Source organism: Leuresthes tenuis, unplaced genomic scaffold (assembly GCF_036924035.1).
Source record: "Leuresthes tenuis unplaced genomic scaffold, fLeuTen1.0.hap1 SCAF_19, whole genome shotgun sequence".
In the NCBI taxonomy this organism is placed as follows: domain Eukaryota; kingdom Metazoa; phylum Chordata; class Actinopteri; order Atheriniformes; family Atherinopsidae; genus Leuresthes; species Leuresthes tenuis.
In genome coordinates this window covers 5,687,992-5,714,704 of record NW_027325373.1, presented here as the reverse complement: position 1 = coordinate 5,714,704, position 26,713 = coordinate 5,687,992, and the positions used below count along the sequence as shown (strand labels likewise).

General features: G+C 40.6%; 1 protein-coding gene across 4 annotated transcripts in view; it reads left to right on the top strand.

The window, feature by feature from the left end:
• The first annotated feature begins 17,955 nt into the window (after window positions 1-17,955).
• The window catches only part of rxraa (retinoid X receptor, alpha a), a 97,673-nt gene continuing 88,915 nt past the window's right edge, over window positions 17,956-26,713 (top strand). For all 4 annotated transcript variants that reach the window (XM_072371669.1, XM_072371667.1, XM_072371668.1 and 1 more), the window contains exon 1: window positions 17,956-18,361. In XM_072371669.1, the coding sequence (XP_072227770.1) occupies window positions 18,334-18,361 (28 nt within the window). In that variant the 5' untranslated portion in view covers window positions 17,956-18,333. The remainder of the gene's footprint in view (window positions 18,362-26,713) is intronic.

Sequence of the window (26,713 nt, the reverse complement as noted above, 5' to 3'; positions counted from 1 at the left end):
GAAAACACAAGAGAAACTGCAGCAAGCTGTGGCCTCCCTGACTGCATGCACAAGGCATGGTCTGACACTTTTTTTTTCATCTTATAAGATTAAATATTCTCTCTCATCTTTGGTGTGGGGCTATAAGCGCTTCAGGTTGGGAGTGGGGAGAACAGGAGGGGGAAAAAAACATGCTTTTTTTCCAATTCTCCCTCTTTAGGAAACTAGATATATTTAGAAATAGGCACATTAAAGAATGAAATCCCCAACACTAAAGACACAAAGGACCAAAATCCACCCACTGATAAATCGCATTATGAGAAACAGTAGGACGAAAAAAAACCAGGGAGGGCTATTCATTCGCAGATGGAACAGTTAGTCGAGTGCTGCTGAAATATTCACCACAAAGTCTCTGCAGATGGTTCAATTATAACTTGTGATTCTTTTTCCCTTCTTACCTAAAAGGACTGCAGACGTTTTAAGATATGTATTTGCCCTGTGCCTATAGAAAATTGAAAAGCATGAAAGGGTCAATAAAAACAATCATCTTGCCTTGATCTTGGTATGAGGATTAAGCAGTTTTGGATTAACTTGCATCTTAGGGTGAAAATTCATATTTAAAGTGGCGTTTTTTTGAGCAAAAAGTCATTAGTATTGTTTGGTCACATAACAGCTGTAAATAGACACCAAAGGCTGTCATCGTTGCTTTTTCATGCATCGTTTTTTAATATAAAATAGGACAAAGATGATTTTTCCATTTTGATTTCATGAAAAGAAAGAGAATTTTTTTTTATTTATTTATTTTTTTTAAATGAAGGCTCCCTGATCAAGAAGAGTTTTGTTAAAGAAAAGCACACATTTATTTTGACTTGCACAGTTGCACCGCTATGGACTCTTATTTGCCTACTATAAAACCTCCTGCATCTAATGTGTTGGGAATGACCTATCGCATTACATAATTCATGCATGGCGCTTGTGAATAATGAATGTTGCTGCTCCAGTTGACGTGATATTAGAGGTGGAGCAGGACTGCTCTGTGTCTAGCTCTGCATCTCCGTAAACTTTTTGCTTCTTTTTTTTTTTCCTCCTGCACGCCCTGCTCAGACACACTTAATCATAAGACATCAGCATGGTAGTATGGTCTTTTTCATTCATCTCTTATTAATTTTTTATGTTTTCTTTCCATGTAAAGATTTTTTTCCCTCTGTACTGAGAGGAAGATGAGATGTACCACGTTAAAACTCAGTCATCTTTTAATCTGTGTTGCCGTTCCCATCTGACCAACTGTCCGTGTTAATGTTTGATCAGCCCTTTTGGGCCCATTCATTACCCTCCTTTGTGCGGATGCCAATGAGGCATCAGGCCATGGGAACCCAGTGTTCCTGAGGTGCCAGCAGCTACTTGCTGCTGGTGACTGTATGAACCTCAGTTTTATTAATAAAAGAAAGCTGATGTGTTTGTGACTGAGAATCTACAAGTGATTAGTGCCTCATTAAAAATTTGCCAAGGCAGGGGTTTGGGAGTCACAGCCACAGTTAGTATCATTAGCAGTGGAGCAATGGATCCCAAACCAGCCTGGGGCTACTCATCAGTACTTGTCACAAAGATAGCTTCATTACTCACTGTCCAGATGACAGGGGCACTTGTAAAGGATATCTCACCCCCTGTGGAGAGCCAAGTGTCCTCGCAAATAGGTTGCTGACCTCCACAGTGTCTCTGGTCCTGAATAGGAGGAATGGGGGGAAGCAGAAGATAAGGACAGGCCGGCAGTGAGGTGAGGGTGCGCACACCGCAGGGCATAGCTGGGACAGGGCCTCTCCTCTCTGGACAATTCTGGGAGCTGACCTGCCCCTGACCCCATTTGTACAATGAATTTAACAGACTGATGACTTCTGCGTGCTCTGATGAAGTGGCAAACTCCCAATAAGAGGAGAGAAAATGAGAGCGTGGTAAAAAAAAAAAAAACCTGGGGCCTCTCTGAAGAAGAATGGGATACCCACCAGTGAAATCTGTTTGGTTGATGATTAGGAGCTGGAAATGGGCAGAATGGAGAGGTTAGAGAGGCAGAAATGAAATCATGTGAAAATAAATTCTGGGCTTGCTTTTGATTCTTTCTCTCGGCTGTGCTTAGAAATGACAGCAGTGCTGTCAGAGTGGAGGTATCTGTCCAACAACAAGTGGACATGTGATGGGTGATCACACTTTGATGTTGAGCTTGTGTCTGGATCTTTAGTGAGATGCAACACAAGTACTTTTTTATTTTTATTTAATACATTTTTACAGGGGAATAACATAGTATAGAATACATGTATATAATCCTGAAGGCAAGGTTTAACGTGATGTAATTAAAGACCAAATATATCATTCATTTGATTAAATCAAACTATTTGTGTTGCCATACAATGTAACCCAGGCCTAATACTAAACACTTATTATAGGTCAAATTACTTTGAGGAAAAGGTAAGTGTAATTAAGGACACAATAAGTTCAATTCTAGAAGTATTCTGAGATAGGTGGTTTGATATTCACAGTGATCATAAAGAGTGAGATGAGCAGACAGCAGACACTGACGTCAGACACAGTCAAAGTGATACAGTATAGACAATTAATACCACATGTTTACTGCATTCTATTAGATAGACATGTCAACACTGCAGATTGCACTCTATTGAACTTAACCAGCTCATTAATCGCCTTCTTTATTTCACCCTTATATGATAAATTTCTCTCCAAAAAAATTAGTTAGTATAGTTAGTTAGCATTTGTATGATTCAAAGAAACTTAAACAGATGAACTGATCTGCAATATTCAGTTTTAATAGTTAACTCCCCAGTAGTCGTATCTTTGTTTGAAACTGAGAGAGATTGTGGTGTTCGGACAGTTGTGACAGATGTGAACACAGAAAGCGATCTCATCCAGCTAGCATCAGCTAATATGATAATGGCTAATACTATGCGTAATGCAATTACTTTTGTAAATATGAATGTAGCCTGAAACATACTGTTCTAAGCCCTATGTATGACATGAATTGCGAATCATGCGACTAACATTGTTGAACATGGATTTGGATAAGCCTTAAAGTTATAAGGTATACTGTAGCCATCTTTAGATATTCAAGTGACTGAACTGGCTTGTCTGGAATGGAGAAGAGATTTTTGCATTTTGGATATAGTCTTGAGATTTTCAGTAAATGTTTACTGCTTGCATCCCTGGATAGAACAACTTGTTTTTTTTTTTTTAGTTAAGGATAGATGTGCATCTATGGGTATCAAAAAAGGATTTAGAAGAAGTGACCTTCCCAAAGAGCACATGTTAAAGACCATGTCCCTTTCTATTAAAATAAATAATGGTTTTCCTCCAAATAGGTGTGTTGCTATTGCATGATTAACACTGGAAAATGTTAATTTTCAACCCGAACCACGGCTCAGCCTCACATCCCCATGTGTTTACACACATCAAGTCGGCACTGCAGAATCAGCTGAGTGACAAGAGCAACGTTGGTCAGAGTGGCAAGTTCAACAAAGCCTGCTTGACACGTGTAAGCACACGCATAGCTGACCTCTTTTGCCTCTGTTACTATCTCTTTTGTTGGCTCAGAGGCACATCAGTGGCAGATTAACTTCAAACCCCAGTTCCGCAATGAAGGCACATCTTTCCTGGCTTCAAAGGACAAACGTGAAAGGAACTTAAGTCAGACTTAAACCCCATTTTCCTCAGTGATAGTGCTGTGTTAAACCAATTCATCCAATTAAACATCCTTCCAACAATGCAGTCAAAATTTAAATTACCCCACAAGGTTTCCTAAAGTCTTTCTGAAAGAAACTTTTTTTTGTGCTACGTAAATTAAATATGAGAAGTGGATAAAAAACAGACAATGAACTGTAAAAGATCTGTAAACTACATATTATCAAAGTCCAAACTAAAAGGTCCAGCCAACAAGGTAGTTATAAATTACATGTTTAAAGATTTTATAACTTCAGATACTCTAAGGGGGCTCCAGGCAGTTCCACTGGCTCGATCCATAAAATTTAAAAGCTAGCTTAACAAAACAGATATGTAGATAAAAGGAAAAAAATCTGTATTAATTCTACTTGAGTCCACCTCTCAAAATGGCTGTGAAGTGGGACCCTTGATAAAATTTTGCATGACAGACACCTGGTGGAGTTTAACTAACAGGGGCAGCTTTCAGAAAGCTACCTGGCATATGGTGCTTGTTAAAAAGTGTATTGCAATTTTCACCGGATACTTTCTTTTGTATCAAAACCACATCTGGTTAAGGAAAATTAAACAAAGGGCCTAATGAGCCAGTTGTCATTGCATAGTGCTGTGCCTTTGAAACAAAATGTTTTAGCCTTAGGAGAATAACTTAAAGTCCTTAAAGACTTTTTTTTAAAAGTCCAGCCTTAAAGTCCTCCTGATTGTTTGCACTTTAACTCCAAACTCTCTGACATTCATGTGCTCTTTTGTGTTTGCCACAAACAGTGAGCACAATTGCATTATTATTTAAGAGGAAATCCGTCATATTAAGCCTTTGCCCTGTCACTTGCACTACAATCTCAGCTGTGTGCTGCCAAGCAAGGATGCCAGGACATAAGATGCATGTTAAAATAAGATTTGCATAAACAGCTGCTCTATTAATTTTTTATTCTCTCCCTTCAGCTGAGAAAATAAAGACGCCTGCTGCTTGCTGTAGGTATATCAAACAGGTGCTATCACTGCGGTAGGGATGTCATTGATGGCATTCTTGTAATGATGACATAATGACCTCATCATGCTTTCAGATGATGATGAAAAGGGATAGGTATTTAGTGGATAAAAGAGAAAAGTGGATGGAGATTCATTCATGGGTCTTTCTAGTATCTAGTATCTTTAGCTAATGGGTTCATGAAATCAGTATTTTTGAAATAGTAAAGGAAACAGCATGTCTGATGCCCACAACACACCTAACCAAGACCTATTTAAAAAGACCTTATATAAACCAGCCCAGTAGTGGTAAAATAAAATAATTCTAAAATATACAACTATAAACATGGTTGTTTGTTTTCAGTTTTTGCATTCCATTGGTATCTTTTTAGAACAAATCCTTGAAATATCTGGAAGTGCTTTGTTCCTTTTGAACTGCAGGGAAACCACCAGAAGCACTCACTCGTTTCTCTTTCATACTTGACAAGCATGTATAATATAGCCACTTGGTATGCTGTTTTTACTCACGTTTTTCTTCTGTTTTTGCAGTTATTATTATTAGATTGCATACAATTTCTCATAAGATGTTAATGTTTTACTTATTTGATAAAAATTCTGAAAATACAAAAGCAAAAGGAACCAGCAGTGACACAGTTACAAGTATTTGACTGAAGGTTCAAAGCAGATATGTGATACCCACACAGCCTATCTTAACGGCTGGGAATAGGCTCATTAGCTTTATATTTGCAAAAATGAAAGAAGATGTAATCATTTTGGCATGTTTATGCTGTTTATGAGACTCCACAATGCAAGAAATTTATTGTTCAGATGTTTATTTTTTAGACCATAGTCATAGTTTGTAGTATTTTGAATGCATTTTTGCATGTTTCTGCACTTCTTCTTTGCTTACATTAGGCTATAGACCTGTGTATACAGTCTGCTGTATATAGTTCTTCACTGTCTAGTTGTACATACAGGATTTCCTATGTTGAAGCAGGCTGCAGATGTGTATTAATCTACTTCTGTATGTTGGACATGTTTGAAACTGTATCTTTTTATATGTACAATACATAGTACAATATACAACCAGCAGCTGTAACATATGGCCTCCACATGCTGGACAAAGAACATCTGACAGTGTCCTGGAGTATCTGCTAGGACATTAGAAGTAGATAGTTTGAGCCCTGTAGGTTGTGGGGTGGGGTATTTGTGGATTGTACTTGCTTCCCACAGATACCATCAGATCCTATCAGGTTGGTATTTGAGGAGTTTGGAAGCCAGACGTATACATCAGACTCTTTTTCGTGTTCTTGCTCTTTGTCATGCCCTTCCTTTGTTTTTGCAGAGCCCACTGCTTTCCTGCAAGGGGAGACTGCTACTGTAGGGAAGTGTTTTTGCAATATAGGAGGATGTGGCTGATCTGCAAAAGGGTTTAAGTGGGTGGTAAGTGTTAAAGTCCATATGAATGCTAGGACACAGCTGCTCCCAGCAGAATAGACCGAACTAAAAATCAAGAGACTAGGTAATAAGACAACTGCCGAAACATTGTGTTCATGTAAAGCACTCTGAATTGACCTAACTTGACAGAATAGTCCAGGGAGCTATTCTACTAAGTGACTTGGTGAATGCTAGCAAGCCCTCTTCTGATTTCTAAAATGTGACATGCCTTTGTTTTGCAATATGTAAATCTGTCACACGTGTGATAACGTGCAAATATGACTGTTACAATGAGAAAATAGTTTGAGTCCAATCCAATGTTGTCCACAAACTCTTCACTTTTTTACTTTGCTTTCAGTCAAGGTTGGTTCATAAGATAAATTGATTCACTTCTGGTCAAGTTGACAGCATAAAAAAAGAAAAAAAAAGAAATGGCAGAAGGTGGGAAATGTAAGTAGTTTACCAAACAGCAGCATGTCAATTTTCTCATCTTTACATTTTTAAAAAGAAGGACCAGAGGGTGTGTTCCATCTACAAGGGGGTCACACTTCTCAGCCTCCCTGGGAAAGTATATCCCAGGGTGCTGAAAGGAAGGGTGCAGCAGAAATTAACCGCAAATCTTGGAGGAGCAATGCAGTTTTCGTCCTGGTTGTGGAACACTGGACCAGCTTTTACCCTCACAAGGATTTTGGAGGGTGCATGGGAGTTTGCCCAATTAGTCTTCATGTGTTTTTGTAGACTTGGAGAAGGCTTATGAGCGCATCCCTTGTGATATCCTGTGGGAGGTGTTAGGTGTTAGTATGGATTATCAGGCCTCTTGTTACCAGTCATTCGATCTTTGTTTGCATTGCCACTGAGAAGCGCATCCAGATAATGAGGTTTGGGATCAAAACATTCATGCATGTATATGTTCAACTAAACTGGGCATAGGCACTACACATATGCTTCAAATTTCCATCTTTTTGTTAAATCAGCAGTGTAAGTGTATATCAGTAGAGCTAAATTCCCAATAAAGCTGCTCTCATTGACGTATTTTTCTGTTTCTTTTGCAAGAAGACTACACACATCAAAAAGTTTGAATGAAAGTCAGTCTATGACTACATGTCAACTGCAGCATCATCTGGCAAAACAGATTCCTCCATGTGCATGCATAGTGACACAAAGATGGAGGTCCAGTTAAAATGGCTCTCTCGAGAAGTAACCGTAGTTTATTTTTATGGTTTTATGGTTTAATATCTTGCCTGCTCCAGTTCAAAGAAGAGCAAGAGAACCTAGATTAGCACAATTTTCTGCAGCATTTAAACTAAGAACGCTCAGCTCCTAGATATCACTTCACAAACAACAGTAAATGTAATGAGGTGAAAAATAAGGTGAATGTGAATTTCTTCCAGTGATATGAATAACTTTGATGAACAGATTTTGTGCAACTACAAGAACAGGTTACATATATCTCAATTATGACAGCAAAACTGCTTCATTTTGGACATGTGCAGGAATGTACCAAGCACCTGTTGTTTTCTTGTGAGACTGATGTGATTGCATGGTTTGACAAAGACAAACAATACAGTCAAAAAGTTAAGTGTACTGATTAAACTTAATGTATCAAATAATTTACCAGCCACCCAGCCATAGCAGTTGGAAATATTTGGCACATTATTAAAAGTCAATGCATTTTTCTACATCAGTCCAGAAAATTGACACACATAGCATGATTTGCCATGTGAATTTTTGCAAGTGTTGCATCAGTGTCATCAACTGGAACCCAATATGAGAAGCCTGACTGACAGTGAGTAGATCAAGCATCTGTGAGCCTTCTTTCATGAATAATTAGCATGCACGTGAGTGTGTCCACATTGGGATGAGAGTATTTAGCCATATCTGTCTGTCTGTGTTTGTGTGTGTGTGTGTGTGTGTGTGTGTGTGTGTGTGTGTGTGTGTGTGTGTGTGTGCGTGTGTGTGTGTGTGTGTGTGTGTGTGTGTGTGTGTGTGTGTGTGTGCGTGTGTGTATGTGTAAGTAGGCAGTTGGATAGATTGTCAGCTTGCATGTGTGACTATGTGTCTTAAGTTTGTGTGTCTGCCCTCTGGGCAGGGGCTTTAGCTGACGGCTTATGTCATAGTGTGCTGCCCCAGTTCACCGGAGGACCCGTTCTCTGTTGACAGCACACCCTCCTCCCCTTTTCATCTTAAATTTCAGAGATGTTTTCAGGCAGCTCAATGACAACACATCTCTATTCCTGCTTTAAAACCCTCCAAGCACAAAGAGAACCTCCTTACAAATTGACATGCGGGACTATCGCTTCACTCATCTTGAAGGAGCCTTTTGTGGTTTCAAAGCTTTTGAAAACTTTTCTTTTATTTTTACATTGTCATTGGTAGAGGAGAGACACTTTCAAAAAGAGAGAGAAAAGTATTAGCTTTTGTAGTTGGCATATTGTTTGGGAGGAATACTTTAACTGTTTGAAAGAGCTGTTTACTTTTACACTATTCTTCTCTTGCATTTGTGCTTATATGTCAGATAAGTTAAAAACTACTCTGCAGTCCATCAGATCAGTTTTATCAGCATTTCATTTTGTTTTCTGTTCAGTTTTTCAACAACCAAAAGCCAAAGTCTACATTATATTTTGTTAAGCTATTTCCTGTGTAGGGGAGGAATGGGAAATCTAGACGCATCCATGCCTCAGAGGTGTGAAGGAGGCCCTGCTTTTCCCTGCAGCAGGGCCTCTTGTTGTGGGATAGAGAATGAAGGTTGGTGACTGTGTTCAGGGGGTTGTGGACAGAGAGGAAGAGGCTTAATCATGTTTGCAACTGGACAGGCTTCCCCTTGAAGTGGGAGACAGTGGTAGGAAGCTTCCAGATTTATGGTGCTTTGTAGCTGTTCGTAGTAGCCGCTTTCGCCGCAGCAGTTGACCGGCAGACAGAAGGGGAGAGTGTGAGAGAAGCTGTAAATCATGGTGAGAGTGTGGCTCAGACACACAAATACACAAACACAGCCAGCACTGTGCTCACAGTTCTCAGGCAGATAATGTGTGAAGGAAGGGCGGCTCTCTGGTAGTCTGCTGACAAGATAAAGCTGTTCTCGGATGAAAGGTTTTGAAATATGTTTGTTTCTTTATTTCTTATTTGACCCATGGAACAATAAAATTCCTCAAATCTGCACTGCATTCAGTAAATTTTAAATGTTATTGGTAGATCATTTATGTGTGTGTGTGTGTGTTGCACAAGAAAAAAGAATAACGCGCAAAATTAGCCACTTTGTGAGAGCCATGGTCCTTGGCCTACAGATACCAGCATGGAAATCCTCCAAACTCAAAGACCTGGCAACTATCCTAGAAGAGGAGTGGTCCAAAATCCAAGTTGGGACATGTTATTTCATATTTATAAGGGCAAGAAAAGGTTTTGCCACAAATACAAATGAAGATAATTAAGAATTTGGGGTTTGGATTTAGTGGTTTAGTGGTTTAAAAACAACAACAAAAAAACCCATAAATATAACATGGGCATGAATCACTTTGACTGGATGTGCATATCTCCTCAGAATGTGTTTTGAAGTCTACACTGCTTTTAAGGTCTGTGGCTGATGACAGACCAGACGTGTTTGCCATCAAACAGCATGCTTTATCAAACAACAGCTATATTCACATTTTATCCTACACCACCATATTTTGTTGGCCATCCTTTAGCTTAGATAACAGGGTGTATTTGCCTTAGATTATGCAATTAATTTCCACCAAGGGCTGCATTACTTCATTGACAAGATCTTGTACTGAGAGAGTGGGGCTGCTGTGCAAAGTCTTCCCCAGCACATCCCAAAGATTCCAGTGGGGTTAAGGTCTGGTCTTTGTGGTGGCCACTCCATGTCTGAAAATTATGTCCTGAACCGCTTTTTCACACTTTGAGCCCAATGAATCCTAGCATAGTTGTCTTGGAATATGTCCCTGCCATCTCAGGGAAGAAAAGAAGTATTTAATGCAAAAATCTGGTCATTCAGTACATAACTGATCTTGTTCTTTTTGGACTGATCTTGTTCTTTTTAATGTTGCTGAACCTAGATCTGACCAGGTGAACAACCCCAGATCACAACTTTTCCCCCAAAGGCTTGTACAGTAGGCAACAGGCCCCGTGGGTGCAGCACTCTATCCACCACTGTTGTTATCCCATCCCTCCGGAACAGGGTAATTCTGACAACATCAGACCACATGACCATTTTCTGTCCTTAATTGAGTCCAACTTCTAAGCTCACTGATAGATTCAAGCCTTTCGTATGATTAGCCTCACTAACAGATGGTTTTCTTGAAGCTAAACAGCTGGTTTGTCCCAATACCTTGAGTTTCCTTCACACAGTGTGGGTGGAAAAATTCTTATCTTCACTGTCAAAAAGTTTTGTGTGTGGTATTGTTGACTGTTTTACTTTTCTGTGATTTTTGTGAAAATATTCAAGGGATTTCTGATCACAATCATTCAAGACTTTTCTTCCTTCCACATTTGCTCCTCAAACAGTGGTTCACCACTATCCACCTCTGTTTTAATGATGCGATGAACAGTTCTCAATCCAAGTTTAGAAGTTTCAGCAATCTCTTTTGTTGCTTTGCTTGCTTGATGCAGAGCAGCAATTCAAACCTCCCTAAACAGAGTAACATATTTTTCATGACCACAGGGTTTGTTTTCCAACATGTTTTTTTAAGGAATGAGAAGCAACTCACATTTTATGTCTATACTCCAAATCTGGTCTTGAAGGCAGTGTCACAAGTATTGCACTGATGCCTAAAAATCCTATAAAAGTGCATGTGATGACACAGTGTGGAGTGAAAGCTCATCTATTTTTCATTTTCTGAAAGACTAATGTTCCTCCAAATTTCATGGCAAAGTATTGTTTCATATTTGCCCAAATAGAGTCGAAAAACAAGTCTGAATACAATTTTTAAAAATAATTCAATAGTAGGTGTCATGTGTTGCAAAATGAGCTTCTATGAGGAGCTTAATTCAGAAAAATAGCATTGTTGTTACCCTCTGCATCCCCTAGGCTTACTGAGACTTGCACACACACTAATGGTAGCCCTGATATCTCCACAGGCCTCCTTTCAAACTGAGGAAAAATCACTTTGATTTTGGCAAATGAAAATTTAGCATCTCTATCACATCCGCATTGTCTGCCTCACAGAGGTTTATTATTAGCTGTGGTCTAGAGCTTGTGTGCGAGCAACTGTCAGCGCTACTCTGTTGGTGAGAAAGCAGGAAGCCACAGAAGAGGTGTCCCGTTACTCCACTCTAATGTTCTTTTTTAGTAAAATGACTCTATGTCTCTTTCAAGCTCCAGACTCTTCAGTTCCTTCTCAGACAGACTGAAAATCACTTAACATGCTTATGTGCAGTCGAGCAACCAACAGTTGTGGAACCACAGCATCCACAACCAAACCCTAGCTGGTATTTCTTCTTCTGAGCTTAAAAGTTTCAGCAGAAGGGGTGGTCTCTTGTCACATTATGACTGCTGTGCCCACATGGACTCTGGCCTGGTTAGACCATCCATCTTCGCGGCGGCTGTGAGGCCCCATTCGATGAGCGTGTGCTGTGCCCTGTGTGTACACAAGATCTCTGGCCTCAGCAGGAAGTGTTTACCCAGCTGAAGTCCAACAGTGTCGCACTCCCTCCCAGCTGTACTGTAACAACTGGAGAGGAAGTCAATAAGGACACATCTAGTGACCAATATGTCAGCTTTCTTTGAGGTTTGTAGTTGTATTAAAACCCTCGTGTCATTTTAGTTTTAAGATCAGCTTTAATTGCAGCTCAACTTACCTTTATGCTATTTTAGTGTCTGGAGATTTCTAGATGAGGAAAGTTTCCAAATATTTGCACTGCAGATAACTTGCCTGCAAACATTCACAGGTGAAGATTGCTACAGCATATAACTGTCATGGAAGATGAAAAACTAAATTATGTAATCATGTATTCCTCCCCTCAATCTTTCAAAGTATGGGACTGAGCAAGACTTGAGTTTTGTTGCAGGATGTGGTTTGATTGCTAGTCACTACGCTGCAAAGCAGGATTAGAAAGCAGGATCAGTGGCAATGCACCATGACAGCCGAGCTTTGCAAGGCAAAATGCAAGATAAAAAAAAATGTTTAAAAAGGAGGCGCCTCTAAAATCTAGTCTGTATGTCAATATCTTGGCTTATGGTTTGCATTACACTTGTGGCATAGTAGTCTTGCAGAGAAAAATGCCACATGGAGCACACAACCAAGAAAAAAGAAGAAGCGGCAGTTCTCCTGAAATTTCATGTTAGACTGAGACTGTTGTGAGACAGGAGTTGTTAGTTTAATAATAAAGTGGTGTTGGGCACCCACATTCTGAACCCTGGAGACAGGCTGGCTAAAATAACTAAAGATTGAATGGATTACAGATAGATGTGGGGTATCCTATAGGTGACACAGTAGGCTTATTTTTGTACTTTTCTATTTACAGAGAGCAATTGTTTTATAGTCCAACACTATTTTTTTAACCAAATCAAAGAAAATGAAATCTAATCAACTTGTCTCACAAAAATGCCTGCAAAAAGGACTGTTTGACAACACCTTCAACCCGTTGCAGAGCAATAATTCACCCTCTCAATCTGTCAGCCCCAGCAGCAGTAGCTCCATCATCATGCAATAACGCTGGACCCAATAGTAAGTAAGAGGCTGATGCTCTTCAGGGAGGGTGATTCACCCTGCTATGATGAAAGCAGCCTCTGCCAAAAGTTGACAAGACTGATCGTTGTGTCTATTTAAATGTAACCAATTTCACTTTAATATGACATTAAAGAATGATGCATGCCTGAGCTGCAGATATTCCCATGGTAGAAGTGTCATCATTCAGGAAGCAGCATTCAAAAACCAACATGGCGCATCAGAGATACAGTTGATGGAATGTACAGTATTGATAACTGCCCTCAGCAGAATGGGCTCCAATCAATTGGGGAAATACTGTAGACCTTTTTTGTTTTGTTTTTTGTGCTTGACCCTGTTTGTGGCTCATCACGTCCATTGGTTTGATTTGATGGGCAGATATAAAAGCTTATATCAACCCCCATGAAATGAACTGTGAAAATAAAGCGGAGGGAACTGTACACGTAGGAAGAAATGTCCTTTATAAGAGTACCACAGGAGCACCAAGCAGGAATTGCTTGTGGAGCCCATGTTTTCTTTGGTTTGATCTGCATATTCACTGTTGCTTTATAGAAAAGAGTAAAAGAGACGATGAAGAAAGATGTTATCTAGTAAACATAGTCGCTCATTTTTTTCATGTTGTGTTTCAGTTAACACATCCATTACTTTCCATTCATGTCAGTTCCTCAGGGTTTGTGGAATCTTTTAGTCTGCAACAGCTCTTACTCCAATTTTCAGACTATTTTCAACAACTGAATCCACATCATTCACATTTGTTACTTTTTAATGTTCTAACCAGCTGCAGCACACTGTAGATACAGTTTGTGCCCAAAGTCAGGTAAACTTGATGTTAAAATGAGCAGGACTTCTTAGTATCACTTGAGATGGTGCCAACAGAGATATGAGTATCATCTCTGAACCCAAGGGAATCATTTTCAGATCCCATATGCTACTGAAATGATCCTTCAAGTAAATACTGTGGACATTAGTCTAATTTCAAAGGCACAAAATAATAACTAACAGCTCAGTAGATAGGTGTAGATTGCACATTGGTGTGATGGTTTGCACTGTCACCTTGAAACAAGAGGATTTGTTGTACAAATCTCAGATTTTGACTTTAATTGTGGATTTTTAGGTGACATGAGATTATCCAAACCTAAAAAACTGTACTCTAGTTAAAAATCTTGCTATTTTACTTCTCCACCACATTCCCCTCCTGCCTTTGCCATTTGACTTTTTTTCTTGAGTCTGTATACTTCCTCAAAGTGAGGCCGTTGCTGTTCCCACAGTGACCTGACATTTTGTGTGTCCACAACAACAAAGTCACTGATTGACTTTCTGCTGGCACTAGTTTTGTGTCCCCAGTATGTAACTTCAACAAACACAGTGTGAGGTTTGTGATGTTGTGCTCATGTTATGCATTTGTGTGGTATCGGGTTGTCACAGAGCGTACAGTATATTCTCGGCAGTGATAATGTAAATATATTGAATTACACGCACGCATGCACAGACCGTGATATGATACTTTTGAATCTGTCCCAAGAGTTTGCCCTTTTTTTTAGGCATGTACTTGCTTCTATTTGTGCTATGGTCCTCCTTCCTGCCTCTATGTTCATCTCCAGCATTCACTGCGTCAGCTCATGTTGATTTCCGCAGGGGAAGTTGCCTCAGTGCTATCCTCAGACAAAGCCCTGACCCCAGGGGTTAAGGAATGTGAACCCAGGGCTGTGACGATTGGGACCTTCCTTCAGGGCAGACAATGCTGGACACCTCCGCAAATGGCCTAATGATCTTAAAATGCTTTCGGGCTCCTCATATCCTAACGTATTCCTCTGTTTTCAATCAACTGGGTCACATTTAAGTGGAATCAGATACAAAGAGGAGCAACGCTACAAAGTCAACTTTGAGTTTGACGTGTTGTGTTACACTGTCTTCTGCTTTTTCCTTTTTTGTTAAGTGGCTTCACGTAGTTAAAAAAAAAATCTAAAATTGATCATGACCTTCTGAAACTGACAGTGAAGCATTTTTCTGTAGTATTTATCATCCGGCATTTTTGTTGACCCAACAATTTATTGAAAAAACTTATCTGTATTTATCTGTACATTCCTCAGAACAGGAAACCATTGTCAATGCCACTGAATTAGGCCATAATAACTGTTACGAATTAGCTTGTTGTGAATAGTCAAAGTACAAAGGAGACCAAAGGGCCCTTGTCTCATTTATCACCCAGTTTAAGAGAGGGAGAAAGAGGAGTAGGAGAGCTGTCAAAGCAACCATAGCAAAACGGAGCCCAGCAGTGGTGGTCTCTCATTCCCCTGAGGCCACAACAGATTGCATAAAGTTGAGAGACACAAACGGTAAGAAAGAAGAGACATAACTGAGCCAATAGATATCGCAATTTAGAGGTAAGTGTAGACTCAAGGCCTCTGAAGGCCGAGGTGCGAGGCATTGATGAGAGCAAAAACAGCCTCGGGAGAACTTATATGGATGGAGGTGAAGGGTCAGACTGCTATTAATCATGGCCCAAGCCGAGGATTAAATAGCCCGATCCAGTGGGAAGATGAGACAACCCGACCAGATCGAGGTGTTTAAAACGTCCCTGTTATGTCTATCTTATATTACAGAGTGAGAGCCAAAGGCTCTCACTCTGTAATATAAAAGTGTCTTTTGAACTAAGCACAAATACAGATATACATATACACTTCCTCCACCCCTCTCTGATAAGCATTTACTTAACCAAATAACCTATTGTACAGCATCCTCATATACTGTAGAGGATAGATGAGGGAAATAATCACACTTAAGGACAATCAGCCATTTTAAGAGCTTGTTTTTCTCTCTTCGCACGTCTGCATGCCGACACAGAATTCACGCACAATTCCCACTCACACACGTGCAAAAACACACCTTCAATCAATGCCCACTCATACTTGGTTTTACTCTTTTTTTTTTCTTTTCCATACAATTGCCTTTGATCTCTCATGTGCCACGCACTGCATTAATTATGTATCACACCTCAGTGCAAACGCGGTGAACGCTTTCGAGTGCTGAATAAAATCAGGCTCATCACAGGGGCCTGGAGGATGGCTGCAGGAGGCAGATTCTCATGCCGCATCGCTGCATTCGATGTGCTCTCCTTCAGTCTGGACCAAAGACATTTGTCACTCTCCTAGGTAGGTGAACACAAGGCAGCTGTGACTGGAATTAGCCATAAACCGTTGTGTCTAAAGCATAAGCAGTAGCAAATCAGGAATGATCTAGATTGCACATTGATTTTATGCAGTGCAAGTTATGTAAATGAGTGTGCTGCTGCTTACTATAAAGCTAGCCCAGAGGGTCTTATGAGAATCTGCTGCAAACTTTTTATCCAACTGCATTAAATTAATTGATTTCTTTTCTGTTAATGCCATGTTAGCAAGTATTAGAATGGATCTCATTGGCTGATGTAGCATGCAGGTGAATAACATTCCCATCTTGACATATTTCTTGGTGATCGACTTTTTTATTGTTGTCGCTTTATGAAGTCTAAACATCCTCCATTTCACTGAGTCACATCTCTACAACTGAAACTGAGCAAACCGGCTCTATAGATTAGAGACGCTTGCAAGAATTTCAAAATACACCAGACAAGAGTGAGATATCGAAAACTAATGACTGCAATCTAACTATTTCGAGGTGCAGGTATTCTGAAATGATTGCAACAGAAATAAACCCCATTAAATGCTGAATCTGTTTTTGTCACAGCTTTAAAATGTACCAAGCTTGGAATCCATTAAAGCATGGCGATGGCATTTTTCTAAAAGGGGATTCTGAAGGAGATGAGGCTCAAGACAATGTCACATTGTAACTGGGCAATGGTAATGCTCAGATTTTATATTTAGAATTGGCTCCAATATCTGAATTTGTTAGGCTTTGAGGGTTCACGTGCTTCTTAAATTATTCTAGAGTACTCTGCAAAAGTCTTGAACCACTACCCATTTCTTTTCATTTTTTTAGGTAAAGAAATACACATTTTTTAAAGTGGTTTTGAGCAACAAATCTCCAAGTTTTCTGAAGGTCTTTCAAAGTTTTTCTTTGAGCATTGGTTGCTTTTTCACTTCTTTCCAGTTCAGTTCTTTCGCCTGATGTGATTTTCAAAGGAATGCGTTTGTTTTATATGTTTGTTCAGCCGCTTAACTGGTCAAAAAGGTGCCTAAAATCAGGAAAAAGGTTCCTAATTCAAAGTATGAGACAGACAACTTGGCAAATAATCTATTTTAAATTGTAGCTTTAGGCACAATTTGACAGACATAAAATAGTATTTTTGCACCAACAAAGTGATTCCCATTTAGCCACAATCTTTGAAACTGGACTAAAGAAGGGGTGACTGTCAAGAAGCCATTCTGACGGAATGGAAACAGGAGGAAAAGCCTGAGCAATGCCAAATGACACAAGAATTAGACTGATTGTCAATGGCAACAGGTCTTATGGATGTATGAATCCTCCAAAGTTCCCAGATCTCAACATTATTGAAGCAGTGTGGGATCATCTTGCCGGAGAGCAGAACAAAGAACTGTCAGCATCCAGAGAAGAGCTTTGGAATGTCCTACAAGAAGCCTGGAGAACATTTCCTGGAGACTACTTAAATGATAAGAAAGCTTGTCAAAGAGGGTTCAGGCTGTGTTGCTGAAAACTTCTGGAGAACTGTCCTTCTTTGTTGTACAAGACATCCCTTGCTTTGCAGTGTTTGTCATTTTATTCAGTACACACAAAACATGAAAAACATTCAGAAAAATCTTAAGGTTCAGTCTCTGAAGTCACCAGACAGTCCTGTAAAAGCTAAATCCAAAGGTCAGATTCATTAGCAGATTGAGATCAGATTCATATAGATTAGATTGCCATTAATCCTCAATCCGGCTGTGCAGCTAAGCGTCTTTCTTTTGTCATGTTCTGTGAGCTTCCAGGGAAATGTGGGCTAACTTCAGCAGCGAGGAAAGGCAGTAGAAAATCTGTCTACTGAGCCAACAGTCCTGGTTTAACACATGTGACCAGGTTAAAATAACAGGAGATAAGCACCCAAAAGAGTAAGTAGCTGCCGCTCAGCTGAAAGGGGTCTGTGTGCCTAAGAAAACCTCCACCTGGTGGAAAACCATGCCCCCCCCAGCAATGATCTGAGGTGTGCTTCATTGCTGTCATTTCTAATATTTGGAGTTGCCAATTGCAAAGTTCAAGCCTCACATTTATCTCTGCCGTGTCGCTGCTGTCTGGGCTACGTTGGTGGGAGTACCCCCTGCACAGGTCCCTTTTGCTGTGCTGTTCCAGTAGTTGGAGTTGTTGTACAACCGAGCACGAGAGGGAGAGGAGAGGAGTGAGAGCGCAGCAGCTGAGTGAGCAAACAGAGGTGGAGACATTAGGTTATCTTCAGATACCATCAGACATCGACCTGTCACTTTTACCGCTCAGAGCCAAGTCTCGTCTTCTTCGAGAAGTCCACAAGCAGCAGCGGCGGCGGCGGCAGCAGCGCCCTGGTCTGGTTTGCTGTGTTCGAGCAGCCGCCTGTGAAGAAACTCCTGAACGCGATCGTCTCAGCTGGCATGAGCTAACCTACGAGTCAGACATGGAAACCAAACCGTTCCTGTCATTGGGTAAGTTTGTTTGTTTAATGACAAAGCCTTGCCGTGTAATGAGCGAGGTGTTTTTGATAGCGCTTCTACCGGTCGGCCAGTGTGAGAGGTGTCCTCGCGCTGCGTTATTTCGTTTGCACCTTTTCTCTTTTGACAGCGCGTGGAGCGAGTTGCCAAATGCACGTTTGGAGCCGTTGACGCGCTGGAGCGGCCGCCAGTCTTAACTTTAACTTTTGCAATGTGTTCCCAAAATCAAATATCTTCGCCACGTTGAATGCCAAATGTTGCCATATGAGCTGGTGACATTTCACTTTTTAACGGAGTTGACATCGCTCGGGGTTTGCTGAGCGCAGACATCGCGCGCGCTGCATTGAAACGTACTCGTTCTAACTTTTCCGTTTTAACTTCTATCATTTACGCCAACCGCTGTTATAGTTGACCTGTTCAGCAAGTACAATGTGGATCAAGATAAAGCTTCGTATCCACGCGCCCGTAGACGAGTGGCACAGAACAAATTTCCACACGGACGCAGAAAACAAAGAAGTTGTAACTCACGCTTCTTTTGTTCAGTTGTGTTATGCCTTGTGAATATTTTCAAATCAAGGCATCTAATTGTAAAACATGGGGGAAACTTTTACGTGACTTAACTTGTGCTACATTCGCTCCTTTAATAAGTGGTTTGCAAATGTTGCATAAAGTGTGTTAATTCAACTTGAGGCAGACCTCAAACCGAGCTGCTTGACTCATGAAGCGAAGTCTGTGCTCGGCTTCAGAAAAGCGACGACCTCCCATCAGTATACAGGTGGTCTCTGTACGTTGCCCAAGAGTTTAGTTTCAGGCTATTTCAATTTTTATTCTACTATTTCGCATGGGAGTTGTCCAGGTAGATTTTTTACTTTGGTATTTTCTTTATTCTAGAGGGAGAGTGGCAGATATTAGTTTTTTATTTTTATTTTTATTTATTTGCTTAATTTATCCAGAAAAAGAGAATTAAAAGAAAATTTCAGGAGCGACATAGCACATCTGAGAAATTATTTCTCTCTCTCTCTCTCTCTCTCCCATGTAAAGTAATTTTGTTTGTGGATGATTGTGGCGTTTAAGGTCCAATCTGTTCTGTTTTTTTTTTTTTTTTTACTTATTGGTCTTTTGAATTTCCAGCTTAAACACACCCAGTTAAAAATAATTAATGCTGAATGCTACTGTCAGTCCCCTTGAGCAGAGACGAGCTGTCGGTGAGCCCCGGTATTGTGTCTGCTGCTCTTTCATGAAGGCTTCATGTTACACTTTGACACATATCATCAGCTGCCTTTATGCACTGAGGAGATTCATGGGAACCTCTAAGACACCGGGCGGCTTTCTTCAGTTACAGGCCCTGCTCACTGGCGCTGGCGCCCACAACAACCCTTCATGTGGCTTCCCAGAAATACGCTAAACCGCCACTGTTGCACACACTGACAGGCTGTTATTACAGGTGCAGTGTATTGTGAGTCCATGCTGAAAATGACTCAACAACGCCTGAACGTGCATCAGAATTTCCCATAACAGCATAAGCAGAGAGAAAGTCTTATCCTACAGCCTTAGTGGTCAGGGTAAGGCTCAACTCTTTTCCGCTGTGTTGGATCGCCTCTTTTTCTTCACGCCACTGCTGTCTCAGCAGCTTTTCCCCCCATCGCCACTTGTTCTCTTTTCTCTGTCTTTAAATCACCATTTGTATTCAAACTTGTGCTTGAGCACCAGTTGTTAATTGGCCCCCCTTCAAGGACGCCACCATCTGCAGAGACCTTGAATTTATCGATTTTCAGCTTACTCAGTGTAATTATCTAATGTCGTTCTGCCTTAGAAATCCTCACATGCATCTGTTTGAAATGACAGTGAGCACATTTTACAATTATAGATTGGCTGTTGGCTGTGATGACGGCACCCCCCCTTCCTTTTGGCACTGTGTGCTTACTACTGTGTGCCAATGCGCTGCCTGAACCCACCATCAACTGCCCCCTTTCATATCTGACATTAAGCAATGAAGACTGGAGGGATGACATTGAAAGGAGAATGTGTCCTTCAGTCGAGTATAATGGGGTTGATCCTGACAGTCTGTCAGTGGTGTAAACAGTGTGAAAGTAAAAGAGAGTTGTCAAACAAATCTGAGCTCAAAAGCTTTTTCTTATTATTTTTTTTAAGTGGTCTGTAGATATTTTTTTTTCTTTTGTTACAAGTGCACATTTTAACAGTGGCTTGTTACTCGTGTCTACTCTTTACCTGTTTTATTGATTATATATTTCTTCTGCAACCGGTTTTTGAGGAGAGTGTTTGCTGTACAATATGTTTCAGACTGTAAAGTCTTGAACCAAACAAAATAACCTTGACTGAAAACTGGCAGAGGCGACCACATAAAATGTAGAGCCGTGATTGTGTGCATCTGATTTTTAGAGGTCTTCCTGTCCGGCTGTTTTGTTCCAAAATGGAGCAAGAGAAACTAAAAACCAACTAAACTAAACAAGTTAATGTTTTAATGAGAAAACTTAAGAACAAACATTAGACTCGTTGCATCTGGACATATCTATATTATTTGAAATGATATATGCTAAGTAATGTAACGTTGGTCAAAATCATGAATATGTTTTTGTGAACAGGTAAGTGAAGATGAACACACCAAAAAATGCATAGATTTAAAGATTAAACACTCTTGTCCAAATCTGAAGCTAGATTAGTGTTCAGTGGGGGGGGGGACTTTGCTTCAGCGACCAGCAGCTTCTGGGCAGTTGCCTAGCACCCTTAATGCCACAAAGCCACAGAAGGATACATGAGGAAAGAGTTTTTAGGTAGGAAAAGTGGCGAACAGTAATGCAAGTCGAGTTGAGATTCAGAGTGCTACAAGAACTTTTCTTTTAAGTGTAAAAGAGCCGCTGGAGGATTGAAGTGCTGTTTCATGGTTGTACTGTGCAGCCACACTTGCGCATATATGACTTCCTTTTGAGTCATCGGAACACAACATTTCCTTCATTCTCATTACATTATAAAATTCTGCATCAATTTAAATGGTAAAAATGTTTTGGCTGCAATGACCAAAAGTATGTTTGAATGAAGAGGGCGAAGGATTTCATTAAAAGCTCTCCTCTTCAGTCGTTCCACTCGGGAACAGGTGAATCATGCTTAGTCTCACGTTGTTGCAAGAATGTATTCATAGAGTACCACAAAATCCACTGGAGACTACCAAAAGAGGTTGAAGATAAAGGTTTTGGCATGACCATTACAGGCCTTTTGACCAAAATACAATTTAAGTAAAAAATACAGCAATCCCCATTGCCCAAATCGTGGCTGCCAGAAGCACATTTTATTTGTTCTTTTTTTTGTTTTTGTTGTTTTCATTGCCTTTGGAACTCAGGTTGTCTTTTACCCGGGTGGCCAATGGCATTAACAGAAAATTTGAACAGGGGTGCCCAGACTTGCATTCGATTTTAACATCCTTTTGTTTTATAAAATTCAATTTATAAAACGTTCAGAAACGTGCCGAATTGCTGACTGAGGCCGGTTTTGTTACCTGCAAAGGAGGTGTGTTAAACCTTTCCTGAGTCTAATGGAAGTCAGTGCTTTTGTGCTTTCCATTTGTGGGAACGTGAGATTCTCCAGTCGCACAAACTCAGACACTCACTTTTAAAATCACTGAAGTTCATGGTCTTTGATGAGAAAGTGAGATTCATGGTGGTGTGTGTGTGTCTGGGGTTGGGTGGGAGGGCCGAGGGCTACATTCCTGTTCTGGCTGTAACTCAGGAACAAAGGTAATACTGGGGAGAGGTTGTGTCTGCTGGGAGGTGTGTATGGTGGTGGGAGTGGGCTGGTGGAATTACGCTGCCAAAAGCATTTGGCCAAGTTTGTCTTTTACGGCCGTCCAGTTTTGTGTTCCTGATGTGATGCTTTTGCTCCCCTTTTGAGAAAAAGGGCCTGCAGCTGTCATTTTTATTGGAGGAGTTTTATAGCGAGACTTAATGGCTTAAAGTGACAGCTCCCTTTTTTTTTTTTTTCCTCTCCTTTTTTTCTCTCTCTCTGTCTCAATCTCACCCATGAGACCTTTAACTGAAGCAAATCAAAGAAAATTTGCTCGCCTTCCATGTGCCCACCCTCCGCTTTCCCACCCCTCACCCATGCCATCATCCGACCCAAACTAAAAGGGAGAAAAATGCAGTTGTGCTCAGTTATGAACATTGAAAAGGAGCAGTGTGGACCAGTGTTTGCTTTCCTCCTGGAATATCTTTGCTGATCAGTGTGAGGCATTAATTATACTTCACGACTTAGAAGAAGCCTCTTTGGCTTCAGATGAAACGGTGCATATTTTAGCCTGTCATAGTCTCTCTTCTCTCCTTGGCAGCCCACACTTGTTTATGTTCTAAACATAGTGTGAATCAGAAAGTGCTTAAAGGTTTTCTGATGCACAAATCCTGGAGTGACTCGTTAATAGTTTGTGCACAAAGCTCGTTCACAGGAGGTCTTTATTGATAACGGCCGTACTGAACTTTGCACTTCAAACCTTGCCCCCCCCTTTTTGCTTGATCATTTCAGGAATTTGCCTTTGGCGTTCAGTCTGTCTATACCATTTGAAGACAGTAGCATTTAGTTATTTTTCTTTCTGCTCTTCATTATTATTTTGTTTTGTTTCTATCACTTGACATGCATTTTTCCTCTTAGATTTCATGGACTTTGAACAGAAGGGACTGATGTGTCTAAGTTTAGTCTAAAGCAGTGAAAAATAGCCTTCACAAGTGCTCAGCTTTAAAGGTGACGTCTCTCTGTGCTACTCGAGAAGCATGGACCTCTCGTGCTTTGCATCCTCAAAGCAAAGCATGCCTGGCTTGTTTTTATCAACACCTGCATTAAGTGATTATTTTAAACATTTACATTCACAGTTTTTGTTGAACAGAAGCTTAGTTTCTGCTGTGAGCACTTTCCCCTCGGTTTTGGAGACTTCTAAGCACCGCTGGTTTAAGGGTTTATTGCAGGTCCTCTGAGTGTCTGAATAGCTTTTTTTGTGGGCTGGCATTATTCAGGATGCGTACAGCCATTCTTTTGAAGTGGAAACACAGCCTCTGTGGGGATTTGACCAGATCACACTCATAATTTGTATTGAGAGGAAGGTCGGTTTGCCCTACACTAGCCTGGCTGAGAAAGTCTACGCACACTGAGAGAGAAAGAAACTAGGAAGGGCACCTGGAGTGTGAATCCTTAGATCGCAGATTAAGAGTCCACACCAGAATTTCATGAGCTCTTGCCCATGTTCCATTTGTGCACCGAGCCTTGTGAAATTCTGCGTTGTAGTTTTTGATCCATCGTGCTGACAGATAAATGTACGAACAGACAAATGGCAGTGAGCACATACAATATAAATAATAAAGACAGAGAAGGAAAGAAAACTTTTTTTTTTTTTTTTGGTGAAATTAAATTGCTGCCAAAATCATGGAGACTAACAACCCTCCTCCCCTTCGCAGCCTTCAAGCTGGCATGTTTTCAAAAAGCAAAATAAGTGTATCCTGGCTTTTTGGCAGTTATGATGTATTTATTAGTTATATTATGAGCAAGCTGGCTTTGACGGGGATTTGCTTGGCAGGGATGCTAAATTACGTGAATCATACATAATATATAATGCCTCTTTATTCAGTATTTCTCCACATTAACTGTAATTATCCCATTTGAAAACTTTTATTGTTTATTTTTGTGCATTGATTTATTTCAGTACAGCTAAAAGGGACAATGTTTGACAGGTAAGATTGGACATGTTGGAATGATATGTGTGCATTTCACACACGTAACAGGATCAAAAGCTAAAATGATATGTTTTGATGTTTCTGTACTCCTCAAAGAAAGGAAACATATCAAATTATGGACTCCAACAGTGAGGTTGGGAGGTTGTGTAAACAGTGGTCTACCTGTCTTTTTCACACACACACGCTCGCACAGTGTGTGTATGTACATGTAAGCAGCTAAATGAGAGCAAGGTAATTAAGACTCTGCTCAATGCTGCTCCGTTGGTCTTTTTTTTTTAGGTCGCAAACAGTTAGAGGAGGGCTCCCAGAGTGCCCCACACCCTCCTATCTGCCCACCAACACCACCACCGCTGTCACGATTGTCTGTCACCTTGCCAGATGCTTGGGGGGGGGGTTGTTGGGCTTTCACGCACTGCTGGGCACAGGGCCACGGAAATCCCACAGCATGCAAAACACCTCTGTTATGTTCCGTGAACGCATGTGTGACTGTGTAGAAATGGCTGTGTGTTTGGGTGTAAGCAGACGGCAGCAGTTCTGAGAGTGTGACAGTCATTTATGCACGCATGCATATCTGACTACTGTGTTAAACTTAAGTGTCTGTTTATATTGAAGGCCTGCTGCTGTAACCCTGTTTTCAACAAAAGTTTTTTTCAGACTCGTATTCAGTTCAGAAAGTCCTTTATTTTCGGCATGTAACAAACCAAATGTTTTCACTTGGTAGAAAACATTTGGTTTTCGTCGGCGAGCAGGCTAGTTTGGATTTAAAACTCCTCCGCTCCAAAGCCATTCTGTTGTAATACGAGCAAAATGTAGCTCGACTTTGTCTTGCTGAAATAAGCAGAGTCCTGTGTAAAAACCACATTGTCTGGATGGCAGCATATCTTGCTCCAGAACCTGGAGCATTCAACATTAATGGTGCTTTAACAGATATTACTCAGGTTTGTCTGTTCCATGCAGTATTTTACGAAAGCAAAGCATTTCCATATTCTTGTGGTAGCACGATCACCTCTCTCTTTCATGATGCCATCTTTATTGTTTCAATACTCAAGCTTGCTGTTGACTTTCAAGTTCACATGTCAGGGTGTTTCCAAATGTTAATCCGTCTAAACATTGTATGAAATTAAACTTCTCAAAGTCCAATTAAAACACCCAGATAACGCACTTCAGGGCAGAATTACGTGCACATGTTTACTGTCAACTTGAGTCACATGGGCCCAGGTGCTCCAAACATCTTCAAAAAAAGTTTTTTTGGTAAAAACGGTAAATGTAAGGATCTATCAATACAGTCAAATTTCTATTAAAGCTGTTCTCATTCACTTTCTTTTTTTTGACAGACAACTAAAACCCGTTCAAGGCTTTTAGTATAGTTTCTTTGAAGGTTTGTCATATGAATGAAAGACAACTTAAAAGTATCTGCCAAGAAAAACAACAAAGAGCAAAACAGCTGTCTGTACCTTCTACTTTGCAGTACCCTGTTCAGGTAAAATGTTTACTGGCAGGGAAACATAACATGATCCCAGTAGGGGAAGACTTGCTCTCAAGTTTGAGACCAATCCCAGTTAAGAGTTGAAATCCTGTTATTTCTTCCTCCTGAGAGAAAAGAGTTATGCTTGCTTTGAACACACAGAGAAGATGTCATACATGGAGAATTCACTTCCATGGGAATGTCCAGTGTATGTCCACATTTTCAGGTAGCAAATTTGTAGACGTTTCACTTAGTGTTAAACCGTCATCAACAAGGGTTTGGGAATAGGTATGGAGTGATTTTCGATCAGATCGTCTATCGGCATTCGAAGGGAGCATCGTGATTTTTTTTTCAAATGGCGATCTTTAAGGCGATCTTGAATTAATTTAATGCCATAAGATGTTATAAGAAAACATCTCTAGAACCTGCGCTTTACTGTGTACTTAACAATGTTTCGAAAGGAGCAACATGTCTGCATTCAGAGCCCTTTGATCTGTGCAACTAAGGAGTGAATATTAAACTCTTAATCACTCTCCTTCGCCAGACATCTTGCAACAGCTGTTTTGCACTGGGCCCATCTTTCACTGCCTTGCTTGTATTTGGTTGATTTTTGCAAAAGCTGCCGATATTGTGGGCTGCCGAGATGCATTTGTCCTTAATCCGGCCACAGCACCTGATCTCGCAGCGGTGGTTGGGGGTATTTTTGTGGCCTCGGAGGGGTGATGAACTCCTATGTACCCAATTAAATTTGTCTGTTTATTCTTTACAGACACACGTTTTTTGCATATTGTGCAAATAGGTTGCATTAGGTCTTTAGGCTCACCGTTGACATCCGGGAAAAACCTGAACTATGCCCAAATAGCCGATTTAGCTTTCCTCTTTGGCACTAAAGTGCTGTCGGCCATGTCAGCGCCAGGCGAGGGATTTTCTTTTTTCTTTTAGCTGACGTAACTGCGCCACCCTGATGATCTGAAAACGGGGTCGATTTCACATCCCTATTTGGGAACGACATTTTTGTTCGTATGTTAGGAATTCTGGGTGCTCTGTTGTTTTACACTCAGCTGTATCAGAACGAAAGGGTCCGTAAACCTGAGAATAACTTTTTATGATGTCCTCGACATTCACAAAAAAAAAAAACGTAATTGCAGTAAATTA